This window comes from Pan troglodytes, chromosome 13 (assembly GCF_028858775.2).
Source record: "Pan troglodytes isolate AG18354 chromosome 13, NHGRI_mPanTro3-v2.0_pri, whole genome shotgun sequence".
NCBI classification, from domain to species: Eukaryota; Metazoa; Chordata; class Mammalia; order Primates; family Hominidae; genus Pan; species Pan troglodytes.
In genome coordinates, this window is record NC_072411.2 from 34,774,475 (window position 1) to 34,798,220 (window position 23,746).

At 43.4% G+C, this 23,746-nt stretch overlaps 1 protein-coding gene across 5 annotated transcripts in view; it reads right to left on the reverse strand.

Annotated features, from left to right (window-relative positions):
- NCKAP5 (NCK associated protein 5) overlaps positions 1-23,746 on the reverse strand; it is a 996,333-nt gene that overhangs the window by 45,932 nt on the left and 926,655 nt on the right. For 4 of the 5 annotated variants that reach the window (XR_010149730.1, XM_016949712.3, XM_016949711.3 and 1 more), the window contains exons 16-17: positions 14,998-15,312; positions 12,079-12,215 (exon numbers count right to left, since the gene is read on the reverse strand). Coding sequence is in view for 4 of the 5 variants with exons in the window: in XM_016949712.3 (XP_016805201.2) it covers positions 12,079-12,215; positions 14,998-15,312 (452 nt within the window). In the remaining variant the exon portion in view is untranslated. Of the gene's footprint in view, positions 1-8,887; positions 9,021-12,078; positions 12,216-14,997; positions 15,313-23,746 lie in introns of all 5 variants that reach the window. The other variant, XM_016949716.4, reaches the window with a different exon arrangement.

Here is a 23,746-nt window from a genome sequence, read left to right on the forward strand (position 1 = left end):
TTGGATTTCGTTGAACCCAATGCTGATTTTGCATATTACAGAGATTTGTCATCTTTAAGTAATGTGCCAGATGAATGCTTTAAAATAGATGCAACTTTGTGTGAATTTTCTATAATATAGCAAGATCTGATTGCTCTATTAATAGCCAAAGTCCTTGGCCTTGAGAAGGCAGGATGGCAGCATTTTTAAAATTCATCATCTTTGCATAATTAGTTGTGAATCTCTAAATATCCAAGCTGAGGAATTAACCAGGAACTAGAGCTGTTATCCCTCAGCGTCCCTTTTAATATTGTTCCATAGTCATCATTTCCTTGTGATTTTCTAATTACTGCAAAACCAATTGTTTTTAACTCAACTTCCCTGGCTCTTTGTAATTTGTTGAATGTAATCACCTTCAAGTGAAGAAAATGCACTTCTTATTTGGGAAATTGGGGCTTGATCAGCTGAGTATCATCAAGTGGCTGGGGGACGCCAGTGCCAAAGTTTTGCATATTTTACCTGACCATTGCATTTTGAGGGTATGAGGCTGGAGAGGGCACACTGGAAAGTGAGCCCCTTGTTGTGGTGATCTATAGACCCTACTGGGATTTTATTTGGAGATGTACATAATTTTATAAAAACCAAAAAGAACTAGGAATTCTGGTTCCTTACTCTGAGTGGCCAACAATATGGCTCTAGGCACTAGAAAACAATGGTTTTGGGTACTGAATTACCTTCTCTCTCAGACTTGTTTCAGTCTGTGTGTCTGATTATAAGCACCTAGGGCAGGGCTGTGCCATTGAACCTTCCCTACTCCTTAGTGTCTAGCAGTGACCTGGACACAGTAGAAGCTGAACAAACCAAATAAACTAGTGTAGAAGTCAAGTCTCTCTCTTGCTTTCACTCTTTCCCAATCTTCTATCCTCTAGCACTAAGATGTGCTACCCATCTACTACCCAGTTCTACTTGAAGATACTCAAAGAACAGATATTGGAAGAGCAAAAGTTTTCAACCTTTACTTCTCTCTTTCATAACAGGGGTGTGATGCACACTCATCAGTAAGAGTGGTTCTCTGTGACAATAATTCCCAAATTGGGACAGAGACTATGAGAATCAAGCCAGGAGGCACGGGACTATTTAGACAAAGCAAAACAAAAGGATTCTGATATGCCCGCAACAGCCTCCATGAAGTTTCATCATTGAAGAGTAAACTAAAAGTCTATACCCTTGAGAAAAAATTGGACAAATGGATTCATCATTTTTCTCTAGCAGTGTCCTCAAAGAAGAAGAAAGGTCCTTATTGTATTTCTCCCTGCAGGTAGCCATGCTGGGTCTTTCTTTCTCTGGACAAGGAAATGTATGCATAAGGGGCTACACAAGACCATAATCAATGCAGTGAGATGGCTGCATTTTTATTTGACACACATTTATTAAATACCTAGGATATGCCATGTCCCCTGCTAAGTTCAGAGCATGAATGACCAGCAATTTTGGCCCTAATGAGGGAGTTGAATGTGCAAACAAACAGGTAAAATATCAAGTGGAAATGAAAGAGATACAGGGTCTTACGGGGAACAGACAAGAAGTAGTAACTGGACTTTGGGAGTGGCTGAGGAAGGGGCATCCTGAAGACTTCCTGTTGGGGGTAAAGTCTGAACTGAACCTTAAAGATGAAGCAGGGGTTAAGTGAAAGGTTAGAGAAGAAGGGTGTTAGTACAAAAGCCATTCCAGGGAGGCCAGACCATATAAGCAAAAGCATGGAAGCCTCCAACAGCATTGTGTGTTCAGGACATGCATAAACAAGGCATAAAGTATAAGCCAGGAAATGAAAAAAAGTGAAGCTGGAGAAGCAAGACCGAGGTGGGCTTTGTGAGCCTTGTAAGAGGAGGTGATTGGATTTAAAAAAAATTTTAAGTAAAACAAAATTTAAAATGTGTCATTTAAAATATTTTAAACTTTATTTTGTGCAAGAAATATTATTTTAACAGAAATAACTCAGACCCTTATTACAGATATACCTTAAATCAGCATTAATAAAGATGGCTTCTGAGTCGACATTCATTTATTCAATATGCAGATTTTTATTGAGTATCAGGTTTTATGCTAGGTCTGACTGCTGAGGAAACACTTGACTTGGTCCTTTTCCTGAAAGGGCACAAAGATCCAAATCATTTTAGATTCTATTAAGTAAATTTAACTCTGAACCTTAAGCAAGTTACTGTTAGCTGGGTGGTGCTCAGTTTCCTTATCTATAAAATCAAGACAAAATGCCTATTTATAAAGTTCTCATGAGAAATACATAAGAGAAACTTAGGAGGCAAAACATCTGGCCCTTAACAATAGACCATTGTAGGAGTGGTTATATTGGATCCAATAGGCTGAAACTGGAATGATTTGGCTGTGCAGTATTAAGAGTACAAATGAGTTCAGTGAAGAATAAGCACAGAATAGACTCCACAGAAACACGGCAGAGGCAAGAGATGCAACCAAGTGGGCCTCTGAGATGAGAGAATTTCCATGCTAATGCGGGGACTTAACTCTGTATTGCCTTACTGCTCCTGCTAAGAGTCCAACAAGCATGAGGTTCCTAGGTTCTGCTCTCAGATCCTCCCAGCATAGCTCCAGGGCAAAAGGACAACTGGGAACTCTCCTTGCTCTTGAAGTTGTTGTTTTCAAAACCACTCTACTGAGGTATAATTGACAGACAAAAAGCTGAACGTATTTAATGTGTACCTTGGTGATTTTGGAGAGATATATGTACCTAGGAGAGTGGACTGTGTGGGTGATGGACAACCCTCAAAAAGTTCCCAGCAAAGGAACAGCATGACAGGCTTTTGCATTTCAGGGAGGGCACTTCGGTGGCAGTGAGGATGATGCATTTAAGGGGCACGAGACTGGCAGCAAATTGACAGGGTCTAGGGACAAAGGGAGGCAGCAGGTTGTGTGAGTCAGATGGGGGCCAAGGCCGAGGCAGTGCTGGGGTGAGTGGGACAGAGGCAGACCCGAAAAGCCTCTAAGAGGGGAGGCAGCATGCCTTGGGACGGCCAGAGCATGGACAATGAGAGGGGAAGAGTCCAGGGAGGCTCCTTGCTTCATAGTTTGTACTCCTACAAGGATGGCGAGACATTCAGTGAAGACAGAGAACCTGGCAGAGCAGATTTCTAGAGGAAAAAAGAGAGGTTTCCATTTGGATGTTTCCTCTTGGGGTGTCTGGCAGGGCTGGTGATTGGTGACACACAGCCAGGTAGATGAAACAGAAGCTTGGGAGAGCTGGATTTACTAGAATTGTTATTTTACTTTTTACCAGCCAGGTCCAGTGGGTCCAGGTGAGACTCCCCTTTCTCCCTTCATCTGGAGATTGGGACCACGCTAGGTCTTCCCCACTTCCTACAACTGGCTTGCTCGCTCCTTCATCTTTACACTGTTGTCCCCTGCACATGCCTTCTCTGAGGACTTGCCTGCTGGAAAAGGGCAGGAATGTTTGTCATGCCCAACTTGGCAAATTAGAGTGGGTAGCTCTGTGAACAAAACCACAACATTACTTCTGTCTACTACTTCACCCACTGGGCCACCTATCCAGCTCCTAAATCCTGCTCCCCCCACTGACTCTGCTAACAAGTAGACTTTCTAAACATTTTTCAGAGTGAAGCTAAAGAAATCAACCTTGAAAGAAAAGTTGTGTATTTATTTCAGTGTGTTATGAACCCAGAGGCAGGGTTTTAGAAAGTAGACTTCTTTGGCCACATTCAGTGTGTTGCAAACAAAGCAAGTGGGCCCCCAAAACCAGGGAATGTGGGGCCACAGCCCACTCTGTTTTGAAGGGTGGGTTCCAAGTCATGCTGTGACCAGCAGGGTGAGCAGCTAGGGAAGGAGCCGGGGCCAATGGGAGTGGGTGGTGGGAGGGCACAAGAAACAGGCAGCAGCCTCTGTAAGCTTCCTAGAAGCTATGGAGGACCGACTGCCACTATCAAATGTCCTCTCCTGCCTAAGGGAAATTCCAGGGAACCGGCAGGGCACAGTGGCTCACCCTGTAATCCCAGCACTTTGGGAGGCCAAGGCAGGAGGATCACCTAAGGTCACGAGTTCGAGACCAGCCTGGCCAACATAATGAAACTCCATCTCTACCAAAAAAATACAAAAATTAGCTGAGTGTGGTGGGAGGCACCTGTAATCTCAGCTACTCAGGAGGCTGAAGCAGGAGAACTGCTTGAACCCAGGAGGTGGAAGTTGCAGTGAGCCAAGATCGTGCCACTGCACTCCATCCAGCCTGGGCACACAGTGAGACTCCAACTCAAAAAAAAAAAAAAATGCTGCACACAGTGGCTCATGCCTGTATTCCCAGCACTTTGGGAGGCTGAGGTGGGCAGATCACGAGGTCAGGAGTTCAAGACCAGCCTGGCCAATATGGTGAAACCCCGTCTCTACTAAAAATACAAAAATTAGCCAGACGTGGTGGTGGGTGCCTGTAATCCCAGCTACTCGGGAGGCTGAGGCAGGAGAATTGCTTCAACCCAAGAGACGGAGGTTGCAATGAGCTGAGATCATGCCATTGCACTCCAGCCTGGGTGACAGAACGAGACTCCATCTTGGAAAACAAAAGAAAAGAAAAAAAGAAATTTCAGGGAACCAAGGAGAAAGGGTGTATTTGAAAAGGGCAGCTATCTTGGCAAACATCCAATAAGGCTTCACGATCTATTGGTGAATTCCATCCTGCAGGTTGGGGACCTCTATTAAGAGCCTTGTTATTTCAAAAGGGACTCCAGGGGTGGGACAGCCAATCTCCCTTTCACAGGCACGTGTGACGAAAGCAAGGAAACACTGACTCAGGGGGAATAAAATCTCCACCAGACACTCAAGGCACGTCCTCCTGTTATTGTTTTTCTCTTGTTTCTATTTTCTTTTTATACAACCTTTGCCAACATTTAGAAAGTTAATGGTGCTGCATCCATCCTTTAATGCCCCTTCCTAGGGTTATTGGAAGCCAGCACACACCCACAGCCATGCTAGCTGTCTGCATAGAACATTTTCCCTTCCTGGCAGCATTGCCACAGCTGGGGCTGACCTGTGGCTGTCAGGGTGTGCGAGGACAGATCTCTGGCAACACATCCTCTTTTAAAGGCAGGTCGCAGACACCTTGGTGGAGGGAAAGACTGTCTTGCTGTTTGTGCTGCTTCTAGGACCTCACCACCTTCTCCCAAGAAGCTAAAGCAATAGAATAAAATAAAGATGTTCCTTTTCAAAGAGGGGTTTGCTCTGGTTGGAGGAAATAGGATGAGCAAAGTGAGTTGACAGAGAAAAATATTCAGGCTGGGACTCACTTCATTTTGCAGAAGGATTTAAAAACAACTTCAAGCAGTAAATTTACTGTTCATCATGAGGTCATCCAAAGCCACAACCTAATGCAGATTCTTGATTGCCTTGCGCAACTCATGTAGACAGGCACATGATGCTGAAACATGGGCCCTAAGGTAAGTGCACTCATACCCAGGTACTCTCTCATTTGGAGTCAGTGAATTTGTTTTAAATCTTGCCTCCTTTTTCAGGACACTTAGACCATCCTCCCCCTCCGTTCCTACTTCTCCTGTCTACACTGGAACCCCACTGGCAGAGGAAGGGGTAGGACAGAACTGAAGATTGCTTGCCACTTTTTAGTAATAAGCAACAGACAGAATCATGAGTCTCCTCCTTGACATACCTTCCTCACTTGGCTTCTAAGATGCCATGCTCCCCAGCCCTCCTCTTCCTTCACTGGGTCTTCCTCTTCTCTGTGACTGAGATAAGGTAGGAGGACCTAGTCTTCTCTTGGGCTACACTCCCTCCCTTCCTCATCGCATTTGGACACACAGCTTCAAATGCGGTTGATGTGCTGATGACACTCAAATTTACATGAGCCCCAGACTCTCCTAGCCTCCCACCTACCCACCACTTCCACTTGCAGGCTTAATGGGCCCCCAAATCTAGCATGTCCACGCAGAACTCCCATTTCACTTGGCAGAAGGCAAGGGCAAATCCAGCCTTTCTAAGAGCCAAAGCTTGGAGTCATCCTTGACCCTACGTTTTTTCCAGTATACCAGTGAATTGTATTATGTTTTTTTTTTGTTGTTGTTTTTGTTTTGAGATGGTGTCTTGCTGTGTCACCCAGGCTGGACTGCAGTGGTGCAACCATGGCTCACTGTAGCCTCAACTTCCAGGGCTCAAGCAAGCCTCCCACCTTCCTCTCCCGAGTAGCTAGAACCACAGGTATGTGCCACCACATCCACTACACCCGTCTTATTTAAAAAAAAAAAAAAAATTTGTAAAGACAGGTTCTCACTATGTTGCCCATGCTGGTCTCCAACTCCTGGCCTCAAGTTATTCTCTTGCCTTACCGTCCCAAAGTGCTGGGATTACAGGCATGAGCCACCATGCCTGGCCTGAGCCAGGTGGTATTTTTTTTTTTTTTTTTTTTGAGACAGAGTCTTGCTCTGTCATCCAGGCTGGAGTGCAGTGGCGCGATCTCGGCTCACTGCAACCTCCACCTCCTGGGTTCATGCCATTCTCCTGCCTCAGAGTAGCTGAGACTACAGGCCTCCCGAGTAGCTGGGACTACAGGCGCCTGTCACCATGCCAGGCTAATTTTTGTATTTTTAGTAGAGACGGGGTTTCACCGTGTTAGCCTGGTTGGTCTCGAACTCCTGACCTTGTGATCTACCCAGCTCGGCCTCCCAAAGTGCTGGGATTACAGGCGTGAGCCACCGCGCCCGGCCATTAGGTGGTATTTTTAATTAGATTTGGAATCTGACTGTTCTCACTCCCTGTGTTGTATGAGCCACATGTGACTATATTTACATTAAAATTAATTAAAATTTCAAATAAAAGAGAAAAGAAGGAATGGCCCAAATGAGAACTCTTAGGAAAACTGGAGCACAAATTAAATTTTAAAAATTCAGTCTCTTACTTGCACTGGCTGCGTTTCAGGTGCTTAACAGCCACGTGTACAGACATAGAGCATTTCCATCATTGAGGGAGGTCACTTAGCCAGTGCTGGTCACTGTGTGGAGTGCAACCACCCTGGTCCAAGCTATCAGCATTTCTTGCCTGGATGCCTGTAACAGTCTCTTAGTTGATCCTGCTTCTTCAGTTTTCTAAATACAGCAGCCAGACGCATCCTTTTTAAACTTTGCACATCATGCCACTCCTGGGCTTTAAGTCATCCAAATTCCCTCTCAGAGTAGTGGTTAGTCCTCAGAAAGGCATACAGGGTTCTAGGGGTTCTGGCCCCTTCTCATTTGGCCTCATCCATCAGGTTGTTCTCTCTGCAGCAACATGCGAGCCTCCTGCTACCCCTGGGCTCCAGAGCTTGCTCTGCCTCAAGTCTACTGCATTGGCCATTCCCTCTACTGGGAGTGCCCTTCCTGCCTCACTCACTCTCCTGCTTCAGCTCTCTCTGCTCAAAAGTCGCTTTCTTAGTGAGGCTCCTTCTGACTATTCCACTTCAGTTTCAACTTCTCCTCCAACTGCCAGCACTCTCACTCTCCCTTTCTCTGCCTTTGTCTTTTCTGTAGCACTCATCTCCTATGAACGAACTATATACATTTACTTGTTTATGATATCTATTGTTTACTATCTGGAAGGGATCTTTGTCCATTTACTCACTGCTGGAAAACTGGCTCAGAGGAAGCTTTCAACAAATACTTATTCAATAATGAATGGAGAACGTTCGAGAGCTGAAAGGGGCCCTGGAAACCATTCTTGGGTGTGTGGCTGAGGGTTGGCGAGGTGAGGCTATTCCCTGAGGACTCACAATGAGCTCAAGGGAACAGCATGGATTAGGAGCCGGCATCATCCTAGGCATCTTCATTGGGCGAGCTCCATGACAATGAACTCCCCTTCCCCTTCATCTATCACAGTCAGAGGGACACCAATGAACCACAAAGAGCCAACAGGGACAACAACCAACTAAAACGTCAGGGGTATTCACCATTTTCTTCTTGGTAAACCTTCGCATGATTCAACCATCAATCCTACCTCTCTGATAACTTATAAGAAGCAAGGGACAAAGTGGTGATTCAGATTAATGAGCTCTTCTTACATGCTACTCTAACCCTCCCTCCCCCAATGCAAATACCAAGATTCTCTGAAAACTGGAAATACACATGGCTACTAGATTATGTTTTTTCCCTAAACATATCAAACTTGTTTTAAAAAAATAAAATTATGGTTTCATTACATAGTTTATAAATTAGTATTTTAGAAAAAAGTTGATTAGTAGGAAAAGAATAGCTTTCCATTGCATCATTACAATATTTCTGACAATCCAGAATGAATTAGAAGAAAAGTAGAGCCCAGATCACATTTTGTGTTAGGGATTTGTCTGTTCTCTTGTATCTGAAAGGAAGTACCATCTGAATAGACATAGTTTTAAATGCCTAGAGATAATGACTTTTCTACTGCCAATTCTGGCTCAAAGACAAAGATAGTGAGGGAGCTTCGACCTCACAAACAGACCTGTTCATAATGGCACAGCTAACAGGTCCAGGGCTACACAGCATGATGTTAGCAGAGAGCCTGGAAAACTCCATCCACAGCTCACTGGATGATTTAACTTGCCAGAGTATATAATTAAGAACAGTTATCTTCATAGTCATTCCTTTATTATTGAGATAACTCAATTGGAGGCTGTTTTAGACATGCTGGATTCAGAAATAAAATCCTTACAGACTGCACTGCAATGTCACGAAGATTATACCAGAAAACAAATGGATGTGCATAGACAATCTTCTGTACGTACCAGAAAATTAGATCTCAGGAGAGACATGAAGAAAAAACATAAAATCAAAGAGGGTGGGGGCCGAGAACAGTGAAAGGTATAATCAGCGGCTTCCCAGAGAGAGGAACCTGCAGGGCCAGCAAGTTCGCTGGTTGTTACCTGGGGCAGCGCTCTTCAGTGCTTTCACTAACTGTCCCCTTCCAGCTCCAAAACCATTATCTCCATAGTCCGGGTCACTGTCACTATTACTGCCACCGCTGGCAGAGTACGTACACATTCTGGGTGCCTTGTCCTAAATGAGTAATATGAGACTATTAAGATAATTCATACAAATCAAAATGAGGCAGAGCATCCTGTGAGGATGCGACACAGTTCACATCTGGCTGTTAATGTGTGCACAGAATTCCATTCCCACTGCCCAGCCCGCCGCTCATCCGAGAGCAACTCTGGTTTGCCGGTTTTTCTGCCTCCTGAGGAGCTGATGCTGTCTACTCAATTACCAGAGCTGCAGAAATAGGCCTGCAATAATGAAGCTGTCGACGGCACTCTGCCGTTGTCCCAGGCTCAGGAAGGTCCCCACGGTTACCTGGTCTGCATTTTGTACACTTCTTTATAGGGTCTTATTTTTCTCAACTGCCTATTATGAGCTGCTGTTCCAAACCTAATGGCTTATTTATTTAACTGATCTCATCATTGCCTTCCAAGTGTCAGAAGGTAATAAAACAATCAACCTTGGGAACAAAAGAATAAATGTTTGCCTAATTTATAATTTTCTTTCAGCTCCCAAAAGGACAGTAGCCTTTAGAAAAGTAAGCAATTGCTGACTCCATGTAATCCTCAAATCTGCTGACAGTTCATGGGCTGAGGAACCCAGTTTCCCCTCTTGCTCACATGTACACATCACCTGACCCCATCCCCTAAGGATGTCACTGGTGTGGCAATGATGCTGTATTCAGAAATTGCTTAGGCGGTTGACGCTGTATGAACAGTATTCCCCTCTGTGCACATAAGCAGCATACTGGATCCAGGAGTGCAACTCCTATGTGTTGAATCGAGGTTATTTGGGGCCCTTTTTTCTGTTTGTAGAATGTCCTGTTAGAGCCTATTATTCCTCCCTAAGCCAGATAGTTCCGATACAGATGCATTAGATGGGTCTCTGAAGTTTGTTTAGAAGGGTGTCATTTGGTTGGGGATTGTAAAAACACATTTTAGGATGTAAACTCGCTTATCTGGGGTTATAAATTCAAGCACTCATTTCCTTTACTCCTTCATTCATTTACTTAGTCACCCATCCATTCAACAGTGTTTACTAAGTACCTACTCTGTGCTAAGCAGTATGCTAGGTTCTAGGGGTGGAGAGCTTAATACTGGAGATACCAGTAGTCTAGCAAGGACTAAGTCCATGAAGAAAGACAAGTCTACTGACTGTAGTTCTGGGTAACGTGTGTCCAGAGCTCCAAAAGGACCCAGTCCAGTCTGGACATGATGAGGTACATCCTTTCATAGCTCCATTCAACAAATGCTAACTGAACCAGGCATCGTGCCAGGTACTAGAAATATAAAGCTAATTCCTGCTTGAAACGTTCCCTATCTGGCAGTCAACAAAGCAGGGTTCTGAGTTTCAAGGATTTCCAGTGCATGGGGCTAGTGCAGGACGATGAGGAAGGGAATCCTAGAGAGGTGTGTCCATTGGTGGATGTATGTCTTATGTGAGGAGTGCAGGTCCCCTCTGGGTCAGCAAGAGTAACTTTTTTTTTTTCCTTTTTATGTTCTTGGAATTATTCAAACTCCTTTGCCATCAACACCAACTGTTGTTCCTGAACTGGTTTTCTGCTCTCCAATTCTGTGTGTCTGTCATGATTTTCTAAATTTTACAGCTCTCAATTTTCTCAATTTGCCAGTTTCCCAATCCTCCCAAAGCCAGCGCAGAGTCCTTTGGAACAGTGGCAGCAATGCTCTGTGCAAAGTGTGTTCCATGGATCAGCGGCATCAGCATCACCTGGGGATTTGTTAGAAATGTGTACACCTCACTCTGTATATGCCAAATCAGACACAAGTCTATGTGGGCAACAAGATTGTAGCCCTTCAGGTGGTTCTGATGCCTGCTCCGGTTTGGGAGGCACTGATCTGGAGGAGCCCTAACATTCTGTGTTTGACTTAAGGCACGGCAGAACACAGCAGTTTCCTCCTTTGCCTCTCAGACCCACGTCCTGTGGAGGCAGCCATCCCAGGTGGTGCCCTGGACTTCAGAGGGCCCAGTTCCAGTCTCGGCTCCACAGCAACTTTCCCCGGGACCCTGAACATGGTCCAGCAGGACTCTAGTGTTCCCCACTGGAAACTGAGGCTGTGGGCCCAGAGGATCTGCTCCCCTACTTGTCCATGGTCCCCTTCCATACTGAGGCAGATGCTCAAGGCTGAAAGGTGGTTTGGCCACACTGAGTGAGGGAGACCTCAGATGTGGGTGAATCTGGGTATCTCATCATCATAGTTGGGCAGAAACTTTAGTAAAAATAGCAACCAGGGCTCTTGATACCAGACCTGGGAAAGCCAAGGGCAGCAAAAGTGGGAAGGGCCAAGGAGGGGCCAGGAAGTTCTGGAAAATGAACCATGTGTCTTCCTCCTCCTTTCTCACCACCAGGCACCAGGGCAGATGCTGCAGTGGGCCACCCTAGGACGAGTGGTGAAATGGCAAATAGGCTGACCATGGTCAGAGTAACCTGCTGGAAAGGGTAAACAGGAGGGGGTACCACATAACCCCCACTAGGGATGAGCAAGGAGTCCCTGAGCCAGACACCCATAGCCACCCATAGCCACCCATCAGGAGTTCCGTGTGTGTCATCTCAGGGCAGATGAAGAACCCACTGCAAAAATGAAACTCAGGGCTCACAGATTCTAGCAAGTCATTTGACCACACCGAGCATCTGATTAGCCATCCTTAAAAGCAATAGAATTAGACCTGCTTTCCCTGTTTCATAAGAACAAAGTAAAGGTTAAAATAACTACTGAGATACTGAAAAAATAGAAAAAGCATCATTCCAATGGCGCCCACATGGCTTGGGAGAGTGAATGCTTGTCCCACAATATCTAATCAGGGGAGTGCATCCATACCCAAGAATCTGGGTGCATTTCAGAAGCACTTTGATTTCTTCAGAATAAAAGTGTCCCAAGAACCCACAGTATTCCCTAATAAGGCAGGGAAAAGGGTGAACCCTAGACCTTGGTTTATATTCAGTAAACCAACAGCAAATTTCATTTAAAGTGAAATCTATCATAAAAGTGTTTTTAGGGTACACTTTTTAGAATCAGGACCAACAGGTGGATGGTACCCTTCACCTCCCCTGACCCCTCACCTGGGTCCCGGTGGCAGCATCTTCACTCCCCCAGTCTGGAAGCAGCTGGCTTGCCATTGGGTCTTCAGCATATCCGAATGATGAGCATGTCTGAGGCCTTGGCTCTGCTTCATTCTGCTTTTGGGAACTGACTTTTCCTAAATGAGGACACGTATGTGGAATCACATATCAGCTTTCATCAACATTTTACAAGTTTAGGGAAGGAGGTGGGGGAGACATTCAGAAATAATAAAAAAGGTCCAAATACAATGAAAGCTGGCCTTCCTGCCACTCTGTCCCGCTGTAGTCTGTGCTGCCCAAAACATCTGCATAATTATGTATACACATCTATAGAAGCCCCTTTTCAAGACCCGAGGCAAAGTGTTCTTAGACTACTTTTCTACAAAATGTTGAAAGACTACAGGTTAGAAAGGGTTCAGCAGGCAAACCATTCAGGAAACACTAAAGTTATTCTTCAAATAATGTTATTCATCCAACAACAATCAAGTTTCTTTTTTGGAGGACTTTTCAGAGGCTTCAGTGTGCCAATGGGCATTAGCGTAGTTTCCGAAGAGAGGATTTGAATTTGCAGGCTTCCTCAAACATAGGGAACCCTGATTTTCCTAAAATACTTATTAAGGTCATTTTGAATAGTGTGGATTGGGAAGCTTTGCTTGGAGCCCTTAAACATCTCTCAGGGCAGTACTTCTCAAGCTTTAATGTACATATGGATCAGCTGAGCTTTTGTTCATGTGCATGCTGATTCAGTAGGTATGGGGTGGGCTCTGAGGGTCTGCAGGTCTGACAAGCTCCCAGGTGATGCTGATGATGCTGGCCCATGGACCACATTGAGTAGCAAGGGTGTAATTAGCAGAGAACAATTAAAGAGAGTTTCCCCACTACCCATGAAAGTAGATTAACCTGCATAGTGTATGCCTTTGTCATGCCAGAATGGAGACTTGCTGTCATTATCCTCCAACCTCAGTGATTATAAGCAAGACATGCTGTGACAGCCTCTCCAGAGCATTTTGTTTGTGGGGGGAAGCTAAGAACTGTGTTTTCATCAGCACTGTGAGTTTTGTATAGTGACTTCCATTTTTCATATGGGGATAAGAAAAATAACCAATTCAAATGTACACATTTGAATTGGCAGTGACTGCTCAAAAAGGAGGTATAATCTCATTTTCTTTTTGTTCCAGCTAGTCCTCATTCCCTAATTTTTAACATGCATAACTGATGGACACAGAAAAGAGAAGCACTGGAAAGTAGGCCCTGCCTCTGGACCACAGATATCATGTCAGGACAGGAAAATTCAGGATGGGTGACAAAAATTTCCTGCAGTGTGTTCACCTCACTCTCTACCATATACTACCTTTTTACTACTCTTCACTGTAATTTAATTAAGATAGAACCCAAAGCCAGGTGCGGTGGCTCATGACTGTAATCCCAGCACTTTGGGAGGCCAAGGCAGGCGGATCACTTGAGGTCAGGAGTTCAAGAACAGCCTGGCCAACATGGCGAAACCCCATCTCTACTAAAAATACAAAAAATTAGCCAGGTATGGTGGCACATGACTGTAATTCCAGCTACGCAGGAGGCTGAGGCAAGAGACTCAGCTGAATCCAGGAAGTGGAGGTTGCAGAGAGCCAAGATTGCACCATTGCACTCCAGCCTGGGCGACGGAGTGAGACTCCATCTCAAAACAAAAACAAAAACAAAAAAGACAGAACCTTAGATACCTGGTGCAGTGGATATTAGCAGCAACATCTGAAAAATCTCCTTCTGATCCCTTACGAAGCAATTCAAGACTTGCGGTTTCTATTCAATTTGTTATAATGACAGTGTTTAATCATGGAGTCTACAGCAGCTGCCGCTGAATTGAGGTCACATATGTGACTATTCAGGCATGGAGTACACAACCTATAACTAAGATTTCGCCCCTGAATCTCTGGAGGCTGTGTCATTAATTAACAACACATTTACTTCAAAAATAATATGCATTACAGTCTTTAAAAATGTAGCCTTGACTTGGAATGAGCAGAAGTTTGTGATGCAACATTCGTGGCAATGGGTATTCCTATATAAATGAAGAACTCAGCCATGGGAGTAGCCCAATCACATTTATTCAAAGATTTATAATTAAAAGTCTCCTTTTCTAATTTCTCAGAAGCCTATAGCATAATCTCCACTTGCAGCTCCTTTCTAATCATCAACTCATACATGAAAGTGTTCGATTTAAAGTTTTAGTTCCTATATTTATTCATGTTGTAAAAGCAACATAAGACATACAAGTTAAAAATTATTTAGTGTCATCCTGGGCTGCAATACACATTTTTAATCGTGAGGGAACAATGAAAAACTGATGACCCTTAGCCCAGCCCTGTCTTTCATCATGAAATCTTGTTTCAATTGACTGCCACGAAGGATAGTACTTCTCAATGGGAAGGCTCACTCTATTCTATTGCAATTAGTGCACGATCTACTGCTGATTTATCAAACTATGTCTTTTATAGTTCAACATATAAAGATATTTTAACTGGATAAGAATACACCAGAACATGTATGTTTCTGGTTAGAAGGCGAACAACATTGTAGTTAAATTTATATTTTGGGCTGAAATTGGTCTATATTCAGAGTTAAGTTTTACAGGATAAAACCTCACAAGTGTATGTTGCATGGCTTTTTTCTTAATCAGTTCATATATCCATATACCAGTACTTACATGTCTGTTTCCTTATATGTGTGTATACTGCTTGATGTAATACTATGAGTAGATATTGTCTTATACACATTGTTTTGCTTGTTGGTGAAGGACATGAAGGAATTTTCACATATCTACATTTTTATCAGGCAGGTCACTGACTTACTCATCTCCTGGTGAAAAGTTTCCCTTTTTTTGTCAGCAAATGTCTTATTAAGGGTGGGAAATTGGCATTTTACCTGAGGAAGCTGGTTTGGGGAGGCGGCTTTGAAGAGGCCTCATCCCTCTGGCGGTCATGATGGGGTCGGATGTGGAATGAACAATGGCGCTATCTGCAGGGCGCTGGCCATCTGTGGAGGAAGGCACTTCACGTTCAAGGGTTTGGGCTCTCATGGAAGAAACTGCAGAAAGGGCTGACTGGAGAGTCAGGAGAGGCTCAGCATCCTCTGGGGAGTCTGGTTGGCATAGGTAGCGTCCTGTCGAGCGATTTCCCGAGTCTGGGAGTGGGAAGGTTCCGATCCCACTGTCCAATGTTCTCATCTGGCAGTTGGATTCTGAGATAGAGAGACAGAGAGAGAAAGGAAGAGAGAAGTCTCACATAAAAGGATAAAAGAATCTTGGAAATTGGGGTATGATCTGGAGGAAAGGAGACACCTAGAAGGGTGAATTTAAGAAAAAGAAAAATGTCACAAGGACAGAAAACCAAACACCGCTTGTTCTCACTCATATGTGGGAATTGAACAATGAGAACACTTGGACACAGGGTGGGGAACATCACACACTGGGGCCTGTCATGGGGTGGAGGGAGGGATAGCATTAGGAGATATACCTAATGTAAATGTCAAGTTAACGGGTGCAGCACACCAACATGGCACATGTATACATATGTAACAAACCTGCATGTTGTGTACATGTACCCTAGAATTTAAAGTGTAATTAAAAAAAAAAAGAAAAATGATAAGCATTTGGAAACAGTATTAGTGGTGTAGTAAATTTCCAGTGAGGTGCATGAAGTGGAACTTTTTGAACCTGAAAACATCCCCCTTCATGTAATATGAGATAAGAAGGCCAGCCTGTTACAAGCAGCAATAGTCGCTTGTGCACATATCCTGGATAGTCAGAAAAGGAACAGTCATTAGAGACCAAATTGTGGTCACCCTTATTTCAGTCTGGGAATCATATGACTTCAACCAATTAGGTGAAATTTATTAACTGAAATAATGAGTAATGAGAACACATAAATTGAAGTGACGTCCTAACAATGGTAATTGTGTATCTCGTGCATGAATGATCACCCATTCAGCAGTTGACTAAATCTCTGGCCTCTTAATTTGACTGCGGGGACAAGTAATTCACACGCCAGAAGGGTCATCCCAAAGGGTACCTTTCCCATCATAACACCACTTATCATGTGGGCTTCATTCGACCCAGCTGAGAAGACTGTGAGACACTTTCTTTCACTCTCACTTTATTCAATGACAAAACTCATCAATAACGCTTTGGATTTCTTGGCAGTCCCAGGGATCCCACTATTCTCTAGAACAAATTAAGATGATTTCACCATGTGTGTGACATAGTCTGTTAATTGTGTGTCAGCTGCAAAACATTTTACATACGGAGAAAAGTACAGTATCTGAAAAAATTACCACGTCATTTCTGGAATGGTGGTGTGGTTTATCAAGGCCAATGAGGCAGCTTCCAAGATCTGGATGTCACCCAGAAAGTCTCCTGTTCATATGATAATCCTGGAATGAAACTTCCTAGGTTTCATCTTAGAAGCATCTTACAAGTCTAGCACTGGGTAAGTGGAACAACTTAGCACAGTGTTAGGCATGGTGGGGAATATAATAGATTACGACATAATGTTTGTACCAAAAGCTCAACAGCTACCACTTCTTTGGTGCTTTAAGAACAGAGGCTTGTGGTGTGATCTCCGCCAATGGCTAATTGTTTCAACCCCTGTGCAAGAGCTTTAGCCTCTCGAGGTCTCAGGTTCCTTTTACTGCTGTGAGGATTAAAGTATGTTCACCATTTAATCCTTAGAATTTAGAATGGCACCAAGCACACTGTGAGACAGACAAGTAAATGAATAATGAATGGCAAAATACACAAAGTGTTTAGTATATTTATTACACATTAGTAGATATCTGATAGGTGAATAGCCTATCCTTAAGTATCTTTTCTATACAATCTCACTTCATGCTAAGCAATTACTATCCAAACTTCAGAATTTGCCCATTCCCCTACCTTCCTCCTCAAAACCTCTTTGCTGAGTAGCAGAAGTCTGGGAATTTCCTAATACTAAGGCAAAAATAAAGGGATGGGAATGTTGGCTTTTCTAGGCTTAAGGAGGTTTGGTGCTTGGTACTGGAAGTACTAGGAAGATGAAGTCCCTACTCAAGAGGCTTCAATCTTCACAGGGATATTTAGTAGGAAAATACAGATATTCTTTTCTCCACTATGGTGCCATTTAACCATCTCATATGCCATGGGATATTTGGTCATGGACTCCAGGATATCTGAATCATACAGACACACCAAGAGAAGTGCTTTTCCTTCCCGGGATTACAAGGGTTTTAGCCTCATTAATTTCGGGGCCTCCACCTGGCCAGCTTTATTCTCAACCAGACTTGCAGATTATTCATGACCTTCTCTTTTCATTTTCTCCTCAATTAAGGGTATTCAATTGTTATAGAATGGTGTTTTTGAGAAAGGATCATTTGTTTGCATCGGGAGGCACTGCCAGATGAGTCAAAGAAAGGACACTGCTATTCAGACTTCTGTGTCTTTTCTTAATTTTAGCCTACACATACAACACTTCAGATTTAGCATGTCCATGTGTCGTAACTGGGGCAATTCTGGAAGACTGAAATATTTCAGATTTACAGGAGTAAGTAGATCTTCATCAGAACCGACTCAGTCTTTGAAGATGAGAATCAAAGATTCATGGGATGTAGCAGCTGAGATGTGTCAGACCCTATGTACCCCAGGCTGCCTGCCCTAATAATTTACCCCAGCATCCTCAGGACCACCTATCCCTGAATCAAAGAGGGCTCAGCAGGGCAGGACGTTAGGGGTGCTTTTTCTTTTGAGAAGATGCGTCATCAAAAGTTTGGTGCTTATTACAGCTATTAGGAGTTCTGCTTTCTTTGTATAATTTCTTCATCCTCACATACCTATAAGGCAAGAACTATTATTGCCATTTAGAAATGAGGAATCACAGCTAAAAAAGGTTAAGCAACTTGTCCAAGATCATATGCTGTAAATGAAAGCCTGGACTTGAATCTAGGCCAAACTACAAAGAAAATGCTGTTAGCCACCAAGCTACACTGATTCCCCCCAGAAGCACAAGTAAACCCCAAAGTGGGCTCTGCTCAGTTCATAGCCATTCAGGCAGCCACGTGAGCAGAAGCCTCACAGCATGGCCCCATGGCTTCCAGGCAAGGTGCCCAGCTTCTCCTCTGAAATTGGTGCTGGCCCCAGAATTCTAGCTTGGTTCCTGGGCTCCCCATTCTGTGGCTGGAGTCCACTGTCAACATGCCTGGCATATAGCTGGTTGTCTGGTCCTTTGCAGGATGCCTATGCAACCATATCTATATAGTTCTGAGAATCCCAAATGCCTAGCAACTCTTCCTTCTGCCCTCTTGGATTGAATCCTTAGACTTCTCGCCAGGGTTTTTTTTTAGAGTTTACTTTGCCTCCTGATATGGTTTGGATCTGCGTCCCTGCTACATCTCATGTTGAAATGTAATCCCCAGTGTTGGAGCTGGAGGCTGGTGGGAGGTGTTTGAATCGGGGGTTATATCCATCATGCATGACTTAGTGCCATCCCCTTAGTGACAAGTGAGTTCATGTGAAATCTGGTTGTTTAAAAGTGTGTGGCACCTCCCACCTTCTCTCTTGCTCCTGCTCTTGCATTTGAGACACCTGCTCCTCCTTCACCTTCCATCATGATTGGAAGCTTCCTGAGGCCCTCACCAGCAGCTAATGCCAGCACCATGCTTCCTATACAGCCTGCAGAACCATGAACCAGTTACACCTCTTTTCTTATAAATTACCTAGTGTCAGGTATTTCTTTATAGCAATGTAACAATGGCCTAATACACCTCTAGCTTGGTGATAGGCAGTCTTCCAAGGGCAATGTTTTTCTGGCTTTGTCTCCCTCTTCTATGTATTATAAGGCACATAGAGCATTTAATCCAGTCTCCTCAAATGAAGATTCAAAAAGCAAAGTGAGAATCTTGACAGCCTTTTTCATTTTGGCAATAGGTGCCATAAACAAAGCCCATACATGTTTGTCTAACCTATAACACAAAGCCATGGGGTAGTTGCAGGAAATAGGCCAGAGGAGGAATTTGGGGGTAGAAAAAATGTTGAAGGTGGTCTAAGTCTGGAGCCTTTCTGAAGACAACAACATTTTCTAGCATCAGTGCCCTTAAATTATTTTACTTTCCTTTCAACACCCAATATTGTTATACCAGAGTCTATAAAACAGGACTTTTGGAATTCTTGAGTTCTCTGATTCCCAGAGAATTGCATGCCCTGACATTAAACTCAGAAACCATTCACTATTAAGGCCATTTTTATTTCTAAAAATTACAGATGCCAAATGTAGTGAATGTGAAGGATTCATTTGTGAGTACCTATGAAGTGAGGTGTGGACAGTCAGGGGCTCAGACACACGCCAAGTTTCCCTGCAAGAAAATGTCTTCGGAATACATAAACCTTTCGAAATGGAAGTTTATATTGAAAATGCTGACACCATCTCTATGTAGTTTCTTTAAGGCACAATTAGTTTCTTGCAGTTCATAAAAATATTGTAACCCGAATTACAAGTGTTAAGATATTGTACTTCTGAAGCCAGTTTTTTTTCTCAGAGAATTTTAAGAACTCACAAAATAATCAAATGGTTGTAGTAGGACCCAAGTTCAAAGGGGCAAGCCTCCCTCATCTTCAATGAGTTGATGCAGTATTGCTCTCAACAAATGTGAGTTCACGGCTGGGCGTGGTGGTTCATGCCTGTAATCCCAGCACCTGGGGAGGCCGAGGTGGGCGAATCAGGATGTCAAGAAATCGAGACCATCCTGGCCCACATGGTGAAACCCCGTCTCTACTAAAAATACAAAAAAAAAAAAAAAAATCAGTTGGGCATGGTGGCATGCACCTGTAGTCCCAGCTACTTGGGAGGCTGAGGCAGGAGAATTGCCTGAACCCGGGAGGTGGAGGTGGCAGTGAGCCGAGATCGCACCACTGCACTCCAGCCTGGTGACAGACTGAGATTCCGTCTCAAAACAAAACAAAACAAGAAACAAAATGAAAAACAAAAAAACCCCACAAATGTGAGTTCACATTTCTGGCTGTGAGTGTAGTTGCCCACAGGGCCTTGCTAATGAGTTCAAGGGTTGGGTCGTTGGATGTACCCATGGACTTCATCCTTGCAAGGTCACCAATTACATCACTGATTCTGGTCAACCCTCTCACCTGTTCCCATTGTTCCACGTGCCTTCTCTCTGTCTCTCAACATGTTAACAAATTCTCACAGTTACCACCACCATCAAGACCCAGGCACCTCATGGGATGACTTAAGGCACTACTTCCCAGTCCTTTTAAAGTTGTATCACACATAGGAAATATACAGTTGGTTGAGGAAAACACCAGTCCCCAGGACAACTGGTCAACTAAGGGCTGAACAAGCTCCATCTCGGTACACCTGGAACCCATTCAGAGCAGTCAGCAGCAGAATGGTAGAGAATCTCATAGAGAATGGAGTCCCCATTCTCTTTTACTGACACCTTGAATACATTCCCTTGCATATGTTTGGTATGCAAGGAGGAGACCTTTTCAGTCTCCTAGAAGCAAATACAGGACTTTCTATAAGGCTCTCCTTTTGGGGGAAGAATGTTAAGACTGCTTGGGGCAGGAATATTGTCTGGCACCAGACTTCAGTAAAGAGGAAAGTTACTGTGTCTCAGAGGGACATGAGCAGCCAAGATGGGTGCGGTTCCTTGTGGGATGGTGGCAGAGAATTTTGAAGAAACATTTCCACTGGGGATTTTCAAGTTGCTACCTTAGGGTGTGTGGCTGAAAATCCCCACTCATCTCACCAATGAGTGTTACCCTGCTGCTCCCTACTCCCAGCTGCCTCCGCATCTGGCCTTAGTGTCTTCATTTGCAAATTAGATCCCACTATCTTCATTATAGGGGTGCTTTGAGGACTAGAAACAAAGCATGTGATAAGCCTGGCACAATGCTTGCAAGAGGCACACTGTTATAATTCAGAAAATGGCAACAGTTCTCAAAATAAATGTTATTAGACTGTAAGCATCGTGCAGGCATAACTGGATTTGATTCATGTCCTCCATTCTCCCATATAAGCGGCTCCTGCTCCATGATTGCTCTTATTCTACAGAATGGTAATTATACTCCCCAGGCATCTGACTCTATCACCAGTGCTCAGCATCACACTTAACACATAGTCAGCCCTCACTGATGTGGAATGAATGAACAGGTGAATGAAAAACAACAAACCTTTAGAACGGTCTTCCTTATCATTAATGGATGTGAACCTCTTCTTGTGAAATCTCAATCTGCTTCTTTTTTGCTCTGACTTTAGCAACCAAAGCAAACAACTGACTCCCTTTTCTGTAGTTATTTTTCACATGAAGCCAGACTTCATTAATTTAGATGGCCACAGAGATAAGATCATTCAGAATTCCTGAATATTTTAATGATGGATTTCTTAGTACTTTAAAGTCCTTGGGACAAGAATAGATGACCAAGACAAAGGACAGCCAACAGTAGGCTGTTCTAACATCCTCCTCAGTCCCTGTGCCAGTACGCAGCGCAGCATCACTGGGCCTGAAGGTCCCAGGTCTAGGAAGCTAGTGTGGCACAGTAACTCTGGCTCTTATCCCAAGGAATTCTAGATGCCAAGTGGAATGCTGCCATACTGTTTAACACCAGCATCCACAGTATTGTGAGAACTAAGTTCTTACTGAAGAGTCACGTTCCTGGGGCCATTTGTAGTGAATGAATGAGATTACTCATTATATGAACTTCTTAATGCATTTAGCCAAAAAAGTGAGTTGCCCTCTTTTAAAGCAAATCACTCTGTTAACTTCGTTGACTATTGCCTTAGTCCATGTTGCATTGCTATAAATGGGTACCTAAGACTGAATAATTTATAAAGAAAAGAGATATATTTCATAATTCTGCATGATGCTGACATCTGCTCAGCTTCTGGTAAGGCCTCAGGTAGCTTTTACTCATAATGGAAGGCAAGGGGAGCTGGCGTGTGTTACACGGTGAGAGAGGGGGGTGAGCGCCAGACTCTTAAACAACAGCTCTCGTGTGAACCAATACAGTGAGATCTCACACATTACTTCAAGGAGGGCACCAAGCCATTCATAAGGGATCCACTCCCATGACCCAAACACCCCCACCAGGTCCCACTTCCAACAATGGGGGTCACAATTCAACATGAGATTTGGAGGTGACAAATATCCAAACTATATAAACTATGCTTCTTCCAAACTTGTTTTATACCATATTCGTTCACATAGCAACATCATCTTTATAAATAGCTGCAAAGAAAAAAAGTTGATTTCCAGCACTATTTCAGTTAATATAAATTTCCGAGTGAGTAGGATATGAATTAGCAATGATCTGTGGTGTTTGGGAAATGCCACTAATTTGTTTCTCAGCCTTTTCTTCTGCAGATTCAAGTGTCTCCATCTTTTCTCACGGATCCAATTTCACATATCTGTAATGGTTTGAATTTGTAACCTCAAAACTCTTGGTATTATTAACATATATTTCAAAAGAGATTATTATAGGCCAGGTTTAAGGAAACCTAACTTTAGTTCTAAGTTACTCTGAATATTCAGATAAATGAAGTGAGAAGACTATATGCTTCAGAGTTGGAAAGACTGAGCTCAAAGACCTGCTTGGCTACCTGCTTGCTATGGGACAACAAGGGCTTTTTAGAACTACTCTGACTTAAATAGTCATAGCTCATTTTAAATAAGCCTGGCAGAGTGCTCATTATAAAGCAGACACTCAATATATTTCTATAACTGGTTGTCAGGGAGAAGTGAGGGCCCCTGTAGGTACATAGTACATATACTATCATGGAATCCAAGGGAAACCAAATTGTCATTTGTGCAGCTAGTGTTACACTGCAGCATCTGGGTGCACTTTACTCAACAACTACCCTGCTTATTTCCCAAGGAGTTACCTTTTGGCAATCATTTCCCTGGGAGTTAGTTCATCAAAAGCATTAATGAATGATGAATATGCACCAATGTACTTGAGGTAGTTGCAATCTGCCTCATGTAGAGAAAACAGAGAGTCTGTTTTTTTGAGAAATCTATGTTGGAGGCAGCACCTTAAAAAGCTTTTTAAAAAGCCTACGCAAATGATGTCTGCTGATGCTCCCTTGTTTACAGACTTATGACATTCTCAAGTAATAGTCCCAGATTACTACACCATGATTTTCAGTAACTTACAGCACATGGATCCTAAAAGCTTATACGTCCTTCTGTGCAATGATCTACCCACTTACAGATCCAAACAAATTATGCTAGTAATCACCTTTTTCCCCTCTGCAACCCTCATTCATAAATCCTACAAAAATAGAAAACTTTGAAATTCAAACTTTTTCATTTGAAAACTTCCACACAGCCATAAAAGTTTCAGCCAAACATACAATGAGGCCCCAACATAATTCAGTCAGAAAGAGTGACTCATGGGTGTTTAATATTCATACCATCTTATTAATTGGCATGCATTCCTATAATGCAAGTGGTCATGTAAATAAGTCTTTGTAGAAGGTCTCTCCAGGTTCCTAAACATCTTTAAGCTACATGTGGTATTGGCAGCAGAAACTTAAACTACAGATGGGAAAACAGATCTCTTTATTTGCACATCCTTCTCTTTATCTGAACGGCTGAAACAAGCTTAAAAAAAACTAAGTCTGTTGCCAAAGCC